The sequence below is a fragment of the Rhodnius prolixus genome, unplaced genomic scaffold (genome assembly GCF_049639745.1).
Source record: "Rhodnius prolixus isolate KJV_2025 unplaced genomic scaffold, Rpr scaffold_5, whole genome shotgun sequence".
Taxonomy (NCBI): Eukaryota; Metazoa; Arthropoda; class Insecta; order Hemiptera; family Reduviidae; genus Rhodnius; species Rhodnius prolixus.
In genome coordinates this window covers 447,875-460,912 of record NW_027411624.1, presented here as the reverse complement: position 1 = coordinate 460,912, position 13,038 = coordinate 447,875, and the positions used below count along the sequence as shown (strand labels likewise).

Genomic DNA, 13,038 nt, shown 5'->3' with positions numbered 1-13,038 from the left:
ATAATTTTCAACACTTTATATTTTCTACCTTTTTAGATCTGTGCACAAAATAACTATAGTTTATAAATGAGAAAAACAAAGTGCATAAGAGAACAAAATTCCATATCAATACGTGGTTCACAGTGGGAGATATAGAACGGCCCTAATTTTACAAAATTTCATGACCCCAAAAATTTTCAACCCTTTATATCTTCTACCTTTTTAGATCTGAGCACAAAGTAAATATAGTTTGTAATTGAGAAAAACAAACTGCATAAGAGAACAAAATTCCATATCAATACGTGGTTCACAGTGAGAGATATAGAACGGCCACAATTTTACAGAATTTCATGACCCAAATAATTTTCAACACTTTATATTTTCAACCTTTTTAGATCTGTGCACAAAATAAGTATAGTTTATAAATGAGAAAAACAAAGTGCATAAGAGAACAAAATTCCATATCAATACGTGGTTAACAGTAGGAGATATAGAACGGCGATAATTGTACAAAATTTCATTACCCAAAACATTTTCAACCCTTTATAACTTCTACCTTTTTAGATCTGTGCACAAAATAACTATAGTTTATAATTGTGAAAAACAAAGTGTATAAGAGAACAAAATTCCATATGAATACGTGGTTCACAGTGGGAGATATAGAACGGCCATAATTTTACAAAATTTCATGACCCAAAAAATTTTCAACCCTTTATATCATCTACCTTTTTAGATCTGTGCACAAAATAACTATAGTTTATAATTGACAAAAACAAAGTGTATAAGAGAACAAAATTCCATATCAATACGTGGTTTACAGTGGAAGATATAGAACGGCCATAATTTTACAGAATTTCATGACCCAAAAAAAAAAACCCTTTATATCTTCTACCTTTTTAAATCTTTGCACAAAATAACTATAGTTTATAATTGAGAAAAACAAAGTGTAAAAGAGATCAAAATTACATATCAATACGTGGTTCACAGTGGAAGATATAGAAGGGCCTTAATTTTACAGAATTTCATGACCCAAAAAATTTTCAACCCTTTATATCATCTACCTTTTTAGATCTGTGCACAAAATAACTATAGTTTATAATTGAGAAAAACAAAGTGTATAAGAGAACAAAATTCCATATCAATACGTGGTTCACAGTGGGAGATATAAAACGGCCACAATTTTACAGAATTTCATGACCGAAAAAATTTTCAACACTTTATATCTTCAACCTTTTTAGATCTGTGCACAAAATAACTATAGTTTATAATTGAGAAAAACAAAGTGCATAAGAGAACAAATTTGCATATCAATACGTGGTTCACAGTGGGAGATATAGAACGGCCTTAATTTTGAAAAAATTTCATGACCCAAAAAATTTTCAACACTTTATATCTTCTACCTTTTTAGATCTTAGCAAAAAGTAACTATAGTTTGTAATTGAGAAAAACAAACTGCATAAGAGAACCAAATTCCATATCAATACGTAGTTCGCAGTGAGAGATATAGAACGGCCACAATTTTACAGAATTTCATGACCCAAATAATTTTCAACACTTTATATCTTCAACCTTTTTAGATCTGTGCACAAAATAACTATAGTTTATAATTGAGAAAAACAAAGTGCATAAGAGAACAAATTTCCATATCAATACGTGGTTCACAGTGGGAGATATAGAACGGCCTTAATTTTACAAAATTTCATGACCCAAAAAATTTTCAACACTTTATATCTTCTACCTTTTTAGATCTTAGCAAAAAGTAACTATAGTTTGTAATTGAGAAAAACAAACTGCATAAGAGAACAAAATTCCATATCAATACGTAGTTCGCAGTGAGAGATATAGAACGGCCACAATTTTACAGAATTTCATGACCCAAATAATTTTCAACACTTTATATCTTCTACCTTTTTAGATCTGTGCACAAAGTAACTATAGTTTGTAATTGAGAAAAACAAAGTGTATAAGGGAACAAAATTCCATATCAATACGTGGTTCACAGTGGGAGATATAAAGCGGCCACAATTTTACAGAATTTCATGACCCAAAAAATTTTCAACCCTTTATATCTTTTACCTTTTTAGATCTGTGCACAAAATAAATATAGTTTATAATTGAGAAAAACAAAGTGTAAAAGAGATCAAAATTCCATATCAATACGTGGTTCACAGTGGGACATATAGAACGGCCATAATTTTACAGAATTTCATGACCCAAATAATTTTCAACACTTTATATTTTCTACCTTTTTAGATCTGTGCACAAAATAACTATAGTTTATAAATGAGAAAAACAAAGTGCATAAGAGAACAAAATTCCATATCAATACGTGGTTCACAGTGGGAGATATAGAACGGCCCTAATTTTACAAAATTTCATGACCCCAAAAATTTTCAACCCTTTATATCTTCTACCTTTTTAGATCTGAGCACAAAGTAAATATAGTTTGTAATTGAGAAAAACAAACTGCATAAGAGAACAAAATTCCATATCAATACGTGGTTCACAGTGAGAGATATAGAACGGCCACAATTTTACAGAATTTCATGACCCAAATAATTTTCAACACTTTATATTTTCAACCTTTTTAGATCTGTGCACAAAATAACTATAGTTTATAAATGAGAAAAACAAAGTGCATAAGAGAACAAAATTCCATATCAATACGTGGTTCACAGTGGGAGATATAGAACGGCCCTAATTTTACAAAATTTCATGACCCCAAAAATTTTCAACCCTTTATATCTTCTACCTTTTTAGATCTGAGCACAAAGTAAATATAGTTTGTAATTGAGAAAAACAAACTGCATAAGAAAACAAAATTCCATATCAATACGTGGTTCACAGTGAGAGATATAGAACGGCCACAATTTTACAGAATTTCATGACCCAAATCATTTTCAACACTTTTAGATCTGTGCACAAAATAACTATAGTTTATAATTGACAAAAACAAAGTGTATAATTGCACAAAATTCCATATCAATACGTGGTTAACAGTAGGAGATATAGAACGGCGATAATTGTACAAAATTTCATTACCCAAAACATTTTCAACCCTTTATAACTTCTACCTTTTTAGATCTGTGCACAAAATAACTATAGTTTATAATTGTGAAAAACAAAGTGTATAAGAGAACAAAATTCCATATCAATACGTGGTTCACAGTGGGAGATATAGAACGGCCATAATTTTACAAAATTTCATGACCCAAAAAATTTTCAACCCTTTATATCATCTACCTTTTTAGATCTGTGCACAAAATAACTATAGTTTATAATTGACAAAAACAAAGTGTATAAGAGAACAAAATTCCATATCAATACGTGGTTTACAGTGGAAGATATAGAACGGCCATAATTTTACAGAATTTCATGACCCAAAAAAAAAACCCTTTATATCTTCTACCTTTTTAGATCTTTGCACAAAATAACTATAGTTTATAATTGAGAAAAACAAAGTGTAAAAGAGATCAAAATTACATATCAATACGTGGTTCACAGTGGAAGATATAGAAGGGCCTTAATTTTACAGAATTTCATGACCCAAAAAATTTTCAACCCTTTATATCATCTACCTTTTTAGATCTGTGCACAAAATAACTATAGTTTATAATTGAGAAAAACAAAGTGTATAAGAGAACAAAATTCCATATCAATACGTGGTTCACAGTGGGAGATATAAAACGGCCACAATTTTACAGAATTTCATGACCGAAAAAATTTTCAACACTTTATATCTTCAACCTTTTTAGATCTGTGCACAAAATAACTATAGTTTATAATTGAGAAAAACAAAGTGCATAAGAGAACAAATTTGCATATCAATACGTGGTTCACAGTGGGAGATATAGAACGGCCTTAATTTTGAAAAAATTTCATGACCCAAAAAATTTTCAACACTTTATATCTTCTACCTTTTTAGATCTTAGCAAAAAGTAACTATAGTTTGTAATTGAGAAAAACAAACTGCATAAGAGAACCAAATTCCATATCAATACGTAGTTCGCAGTGAGAGATATAGAACGGCCACAATTTTACAGAATTTCATGACCCAAATAATTTTCAACACTTTATATCTTCTACCTTTTTAGATCTGTGCACAAAGTAACTATAGTTTGTAATTGAGAAAAACAAAGTGTATAAGGGAACAAAATTCCATATCAATACGTGGTTCACAGTGGGAGATATAAAGCGGCCACAATTTTACAGAATTTCATGACCCAAAAAATTTTCAACCCTTTATATCTTCTACCTTTTTAGATCTTTGCACAAAATAACTATAGTTTATAATTGAGAAAAACAAAGTGTAAAAGAGATCAAAATTCCATATCAATACGTGGTTCACAGTGGAAGATATAGAAGGGCCTTAATTTTACAGAATTTCATGACCCAAAAAATTTTCAACCCTTTATATCATCTACCTTTTTAGATCTGTGCACAAAATAACTATAGTTTATAATTGAGAAAAACAAAGTGTATAAGAGAACAAAATTCCATATCAATACGTGGTTCACAGTGGGAGATATAAAACGGCCACAATTTTACAGAATTTCATGACCGAAAAAATTTTCAACACTTTATATCTTCAACCTTTTTAGATCTGTGCACAAAATAACTATAGTTTATAATTGAGAAAAACAAAGTGCATAAGAGAACAAATTTCCATATCAATACGTGGTTCACAGTGGGAGATATAGAACGGCCTTAATTTTACAAAATTTCATGACCCAAAAAATTTTCAACACTTTATATCTTCTACCTTTTTAGATCTTAGCAAAAAGTAACTATAGTTTGTAATTGAGAAAAACAAACTGCATAAGAGAACAAAATTCCATATCAATACGTAGTTCGCAGTGAGAGATATAGAACGGCCACAATTTTACAGAATTTCATGACCCAAATAATTTTCAACACTTTATATCTTCTACCTTTTTAGATCTGTGCACAAAGTAACTATAGTTTGTAATTGAGAAAAACAAAGTGTATAAGGGAACAAAATTCCATATCAATACGTGGTTCACAGTGGGAGATATAAAGCGGCCACAATTTTACAGAATTTCATGACCCAAAAAATTTTCAACACTTTATATCTTCTACCTTTTTAGATCTGTGCACAAAATAACTATAGTTTATAATTGAGAAAAACAAAGTGCATAAGAGTACAAAATTCCATATCAATACGTGGTTCACAGTGAGAGATATAGAACGGCCACAATTTTACAGAATTTCATGACCCAAATAATTTTCAACACTTTATATCTTCTGCCTTTTTAGATCTGTGCACAAAATAACTATAGTTTATAATTGACAAAAATAAAGTGTATAAGAGAACAAAATTCCATATCAATACGTGGTTCACAGTGGGAGATATAGAACGGCCACAATTTTACAGAATTTCATGACCCAAATAATTTTCAACACTTTATATCTTCTACCTTTTTAGATCTGTGCACAAAATAACTATAGTTTATAATTGACAAAAACAAAGTGTATAAGAGAACAAAATTCCATATCAATACGTGGTTCACAGTGGGAGATATAGAACGGCCTTAATTTTACAAAATTTCATGACCCAAAAAATTTTCAACACTTTATATCTTCTACCTTTTTAGATCTTAGCACAAAGTAACTATAGTTTGTAATTGAGAAAAACAAACTGCATAAGAGAACAAAATTCCATATCAATACGTAGTTCACAGTGAGAGATATAGAACGGCCACAATTTTACAGAATTTCATGACCCAAATAATTTTCAACACTATATTTTCTACCTTTTTAGATCTGTGCACAAAGTAACTATAGTTTGTAATTGAGAAAAACAAAGTGTATAAGAGAACAAAATTCCATATCAATACGTGGTTCACAGTGGGAGATATAAAGCGGCCACAATTTTACAGAATTTCATGACCCAAAAAAAAAAAACCTTTATATCTTCTACCTATTTTAGATCTTTGCACAAAATAACTATAGTTTATAATTGAGAAAAACAAAGTGTAAAAGAGATCAAAATTACATATCAATACGTGGTTCACAGTGGAAGATATAGAAGGGCCTTAATTTTACAGAATTTCATGACCCAAAAAATTTTCAACCCTTTATATCATCTCCCTTTTTAGATCTGTGCACAAAATAACTATAGTTTATAATTGACAAAAACAAAGTGTAGAAGAGAACAAAATTCCATATCAATACGTGGTTCACAGTGGGAGATATAGAACGGCCTTAATTTTACAAAATTTCATGACCCAAAAAATTTTCAACACTTTATATCTTCTACCTTTTTAGATCTTAGCACAAAGTAACTATAGTTTGTAATTGAGAAAATCAAACTGCATAAGAGAACAAAATTCCATATCAATACGTAGTTCACAGTGAGAGATATAGAACGGCCACAATTTTACAGAATTTCATGACCTAAATAATTTTCAACACTTTATATCTTCTACCTTTTTAGATCTGTGCACAAAGTAACTATAGTTTGTAATTGAGAAAAACAAAGTGTAAAAGAGATCAAAATTCCATATCAATACGTGGTTCACAGTGGAAGATATAGAACGGCCTTAATTTTACAGAATTTCATTGCCCAAAAAATTTTCAACACTTTATATCTTCTACCTTTTTAGATCTGTGCACAAAATAAATATAGTTTATAATTGAGAAAAACAAAGTGTAAAAGAGATCAAAATTCCATATCAATACGTGGTTCACAGTGGGACATATAGAACGGCCATAATTTTACAGAATTTCATGACCCAAAAAATTTTCAACACTTTATATCTTCTACCTTTTTAGATCTGTGCACAAAATAACTATAGTTTATAATTGAGAAAAACAAAGTGCATAAGAGAACAAAATTCCATATCAATACGTGGTTCACAGTGAGAGATATAGAACGGCCACAATTTTACAGAATTTCATGACCCAAATAATTTTCAACACTTTATATCTTCTACCTTTTTAGATCTGTGCACAAAATAACTATAGTTTATAATTGAGAAAAACAAAGTGTATAAGAGAACAAAATTCCATATCAATACGTGGTTCACACTAGAAAGCAAATAGAAATGGCCTTTCAGAAATATTGGCAATTAAACATTGTAATTACTGTAGGAACGAATGAAAATGCATATTCTTCCACGTCACACGTATCTTACCGGCTGTGACGTGATTTTAAAAAGAAAACACTGCTAAAGCAATTGTGGGTGGGTTGTTCTAAGGAATGTGCTGTAGAGGTAGCACCACTCTAATGGAATATACTTGGCCAGCGCACCCTACGGCAAGACCAGTCCACGTGGACTCCACTCGGCAGATTATTTCCACTGTATTTGGCGCCAAACGGGCCTTTAGTTCTGTGCCGACTGATTAAACATGTCCTCTTTTCACTTCCTGTTTGAACTTCCTACCATGACGTTTAGCACTTACTGCAATCTTAATGCAACGATTTATTTATTTCCGTACAAAAATTGATTTTCCGCGTTATTACTTTGGGATAGCTCAGACTGTTACCTCGAAAAGTTGAAAGAAGATATTTATTGAATGCCGGTAAATGGAGGAATTAATGAAATCTAATGTTTGGATCTGATTTCTAATTTTGTTCCTGGTTTTATTTTCTCTTTCACGGTAAGAGAAGTGCTGAGTTTGAGGATTCGCTGTCAATATCTCGGTTCAGAATGAGTGAAATCCAAGGCCAAGACCGGGAATCAAATCTAACTACCTCAATACTTGTAAACTTTGCGGGCCACGCCTCTAACTACTATTAAAGACAAGAAAAAACGTTTAATAATTTAGTATGTTGGAATAAATGTAATGACAGAACTGTTGCTATTGGAGACGGGGGAGTATTTCACAACAAATATTGTTTCCAAAGGGCACCTCTTTCCATTTTTGTTTTGCCAGGCCGTCTGTGGAAGCAAGTGAGAATATTAGTATATATGGAGACAACTATATTCATATGTATGAGGTTGATGTTGTCTGGAGCTACTTGATATTCCGCAGAAAGCCGCCCGTTGATGCCATGCCACACAGCTGTCACACTTGTTATCTGGTATACACCGCCTCCCTATTAAAAATAAGGAGCTTCAAAATGCTTCTGAGGTTCTACCAGCTCAATTCTTGCAAAAGTTAAATTATGTTTTAGGACAGAACTGACCGTCGATACTGGTAGCGAGAGTAAAAGAAGTACCTTTAAAGAACCTTTGGTACATCCAAATAAATAGGCCGAAAGGAATATACAAGTAACTCTTACTAAAAAAGTAAGCTCATGTTGCCAAGAAGTACTTCCAGACTCGTAACCAGTGGTAAAGACCATTTTTCCGTTCGATGAAGGAAAATTATGCTTCTGAAATTCGGATCTTGAAAAGGGAGTAAAGGGAAAGTGGTGTGCACACTCACGCCAGAATGTTTACATTTATACTGGATGGCCGTGGGAAAAATAACTTATGTGTTGTAAGAGCGAAAGCACTAAGCTCTTGGGCTTAATGTCTACCTTAAGACTTCCTGGCTTTTCCAAGTTTCCAGTGAGATAGCTGAAGAAAGTTTTCAAAGTCCAGATGAATAACATCGAAATTTAAATTCAAAACTTAAACAATGGAGTCTTAATAAAATAGAAAAGTGGAGAACATCTGCTGTGGAAAAGGAGATTTTCCTCAATGTGTTCTCTCTCTAGACACAATTTCCCGACTTGATTACTTTTTGTAACCTTTGCTGGTATTGTAACGGCCGAATTATACGGTGAACTGCCGGGAGAAATTATCGGCAGCGATTACAAAACGGTTGGGCCAGTATAAAGATCGCGTGACCTCTGCAATCACCCTTCTTTCAACCTGAACGGTACTACGAACTCTTTTCTGGTTACCTTCTCGGAGGCAGGGGGCGAGGAGCCAAGTTTTTATTAGAATATGGCTGTGGGTGAATGGGCTGACAGAGAGTAGCCTCTAGAAGGGAAGTGGCCCCACAGTTGGCCGGTAGTTAGCTTTCTGACCGGCCAAATGGTCTTCAACCTCGTCACTCGCTATCAAATCAACTTCTACTGATAATAAACATAGATACACTTAACTGAATTATTATAGACTTAATAATATAGGGCTTTGCATGCAATATTCTGTAATAAAGTTTCACCAGACTTGCGTACCAAAGTTACTCCAGCTAATTAGGTGGATGGATGCGCAATGTCGGAAACCTCTACGGACAATTGAGAGAAAGCAAATGTTGAATCAAGTCCTGACAATTAGGACCCGAAGAATGGAAGATAAGTTCCATGCCTGGACCAACTGATGACTGTTCCTTCCAAAGTATCCCCGCGCATTTAATAACTCTCGTCACTTCCCCTTAACCCAATTTTTAAATCCAAGCTTTTAAATTTTTAAAGTTTGCAATTCAAAAAAAAAGTCCTCAGATATTTTATTTATGTTAAAAGAAACTTGCCTAGGCCACTCAGTCAATGAAGTTCAAGCAAATGCAGATATCACTGGCATCGAACTTAGTCTTAGAATGCACACAGGGGTATAAACTGCTGCTGAAACCTTCAAGAACAGAGATTTTTCAGCTGCCCAACTTCTGTGTAGAGGGGGAGTGATCTCACTTTTATCTACTCAGCACATACAACATTTATAAGAAATGTGTTGTGAACACCCTCAGGACCCCCTTCCGAGCTACGGGTATGGGGAGACAGCAAGGTCACCAGTCAGTCACTTCTTCACACACAAACACTTTTCGGTGGTTTTCCCTGTGAAAACTCAATCTCCAAAACTCGCAGAACTTTTCTTTGTGTCTTTGTGTTGTACTAAAAATTAGGGAAAAAGTTGTAGGAAATTAGTACATGAATTAGGAAGAAAAACATATTAAAAAGTGGAATAACATGGCAGAGTTGGCATGGTAATTTGGTAGGGTGCCAATGTAGTTTAGATATGGAAATGTCAGGCAAGGTTAATACAGTCTTCTAATCTCCCATTTGGGCTGGGGTTCCAACCATGTAAAGGTTTACTTACTATTCTTGGTAAACGTAGAACTCAGTGGTGGTGTGTGAAGACCAAGTGGACTAGCGATTCAGCGACCTCTGAAAGTTAATGCTATCTCTTTGCTACATCTACAAATCCTATAAAACAATTGAAGAACATGGCCCATTAGAAGTTAGTTTGACCAAAACTTTGATACTTGCACTGCCCTTTCCTTTTAGCCAATCAGAGCTCGCTGGGTCCACAGTTCAACATTCACTTGATTCAGCTACTGGCCGACACTGACTCAGCTACTTTAGCACGACAAGAATGTGTTTAGCAGTTTGGTGCTTTTATTAATACGTTTAGACTGAAAAACCTAAATAAGAACAACCTTTGTCATTCTGAAAACTTCAAATACAGTTAAAACTGACCTCACGTAACTACGTGATTAACTACCGATCAACTGATCGGTCTCAGAAGGGGGGACGTTAAGTCGATTCTCGAGTCGATGTAGAAGCAGCCCATCGTTATAACTGCTAATGTATAAGCTATGAAATATATTATTGTATACATTAGAAAAGAACAGGATTGCTCACAAAACATAGAGTTAATTAAAATGAACATTACCCATGATTTTGAGAATTATTTTCGTTGTTGGAAGTTTTTGACTGTCGAAAAATCGGATCGATCCACCATTGATTTCTGTTATGATATCGCCAGGTTTTACGCAACTAGAAACGGCTGAAACGAGGCCTACCTGCTACAGTGTCAGTTAAGTATTTGATTGAGAATGTAGGGAAAGAAATGTACAAAAATTGAAGATAACGCTAAGAGAAATACGTACCCGCTTGGTGTCCCTGTACTTAAGGTACGAAGTAATCACAACTAGATCCGGATCTAACACTGTGTCCTCAGAGTCTGAGCCGCCGGAATCTTGGCTGGAGGAACGGGCGCTCTTAGCCGGCGAACTGAAAGCCGAGTCTGACATGGCCAACTTTACTGTCTAACCGTCGGCGGAACTGTAACAGCCGCACTAGGTTCATCCTAGTGTTGGTTTATGGTTCTTGTTTTATGATAGTGCAGCCTAGCGGACTTTCTTGCAACTTACCGACTTTCCTTTTCAGGGAACAGAATGCGTTACTATTCACTAAAACGCATTAATGAACCGTCGTCTTTCTCGTCAAGTTGTTAGCGTTTGCCCTGCTATACTCAGCCACAATGGGCATCCCTTGTCAATGCAATACGGTAGTTTGATAAAAGATGCAATGGAATATATTTCTTCAACTTTATCAGATATCAGATTTAAATTGATCTTTGTTCAAAATACTCTAATGCAGTTATTACAAAATCAAAATCTGAGGTGAAATACCTTCGAGATTCCTTTTGCACATTCCATTGTTATGATCAAATCGTTCACGCGCTCTACTGAATAAATTTTTCAGTCTCTTTCGTATTGAATAACAAATTATCTTAAAAGATTTCCAAGTTTGGAAGTTTTATGTTTATAGTATCAGTAGATGTGCTTCAGCTTCATCTTTAGTGCGGATACCACCGTTGTATTCGCTATACTTACATTACAAAAATTTGGTCCATTTGCTCCAGCAGTGATCTCTAAATATTTCTTCGAATTTGACCGGAAACAGAAAGAAGTTCTCTCTAACGACAGGCAGTGGTCTATGGAGTGCTGTTGATCGGTTCGATTCCTTTCATAAAATTGTTTTTAAGATTCTGTTATATCTAGGCATTCTTAAGACATACGTTGTATTGCAAAACGTTGGCAATATGATAGATGTTAAAAGTCTAAATTGAAGGCTAATCTTCGATAAAATTAAAAAATAATTTGAGCAAATTAAAGTTCAGATCAAAATTATGGACTAGACTTGTAATATCGAAGTGAAGAAGGAGTTGAGGAAACATGAATGTAATCGCACACATAGAATATACTTTTTCAAAAGATTTGAGGAAGATGGCCGGAAGGTGCTGCTGCTAGTTGTCAAATTCAAAACTAAAAAAGTATTATTTTAAGCGAGTTAGGCCACCTGGTGGAATATTCTTTATCAAGCGATGATGCAATTATAGCACAATTTCTTTTTTTTTTAAATTATTCTCACGTTACTTGGAACCCATTTGTCTTTAATTCTTAGTAAACAGCCAGATTGTCATAATAGTCATCACACCGAAATAAGGTCTTTCAACAGAATGGTCCTGAAAAGGGAAAGCCCAGTTACCAAAGTGGTGAAAAGTCGGTGGTCTTCGAAATCATGGATATTAGCGACTCATTCAACCCATCTTTGTGAGATATTAGAAACCAGACCAACCAAACTTGGAATTCAGAAGTTCCCTACCATTTAGGAGCCTGATTAGTCCTCTACCCCTTCCCTTAGAAGTTTAGCCAAATTTTTCAGGAGAAAAGTTTCTAATAAAGTTTTAATCAATATGAGAACTTTTTCTATATAAATTTTAAAGAAAATTGTTTATTTTTAGGAAAATCTTATTAAAATTTGTAGCTCCTGTGAGCATTTTGATCAATACAGTCCTTGCCGGAAATGTAAAGTTACTATTTCCCATAATTCATCGTTTTTGAGAGATTTTCGTCACACAAATTGAGTCCAGTTTCTAAAAAATAGAAAATTTGTCTTAATTTGTAAGAGAAATTAATAAATCAATTGTTAGTTTTCGATCGATGATTCAAAACTTTAATAGAGAATAAGGTCGTTAGTCCTTATAGAGAATAAAGTCGAAGTAGTGAGAGACGTTAGAGTTCTTATGAAAGTGTGTAAGCTATCTGTAGGGGTTGCAAGCCTCATCCATTCCAAAGGCCAAAGTTCTTATATTACTGCTGCCTTGTATTCACTTTCTCTAATAGAGAGGTAGGGTGAGGTCGAGCTGTAAATGTTTAGTTTTCATTTAAAGCACTCGTTTTGAGAAAATGCAGCGGTTAGAAAAAGTGCTCAAGAAATATACTTGCTTTCCCGAACGTTCAAGGCCGTGCAATGACGACGAGGTGAATTTTGATTAGTCCTTTGAGGTATGAAGGCGACTGGGGTATGATATGCGTTTTGCATTCAAGATTCTAAATGACGAGGACGATCCGGCCAAATCTTATCCAGTGTCAGATTCT

The 13,038-nt window shown here is 33.9% G+C and overlaps 1 protein-coding gene across 1 annotated transcript in view; it reads right to left on the bottom strand.

Annotated features, from left to right (window-relative positions):
• The window catches only part of LOC141458262 (uncharacterized), a 254,511-nt gene extending 243,567 nt beyond the window's left edge, over window positions 1-10,944 (bottom strand). The window contains exon 1 of the mRNA XM_074136004.1: window positions 10,762-10,944. Within this exon, the coding sequence (XP_073992105.1) occupies window positions 10,762-10,905 (144 nt within the window). The 5' untranslated portion in view covers window positions 10,906-10,944. The remainder of the gene's footprint in view (window positions 1-10,761) is intronic.
• Between the last annotated feature and the right edge of the window lie 2,094 nt (window positions 10,945-13,038).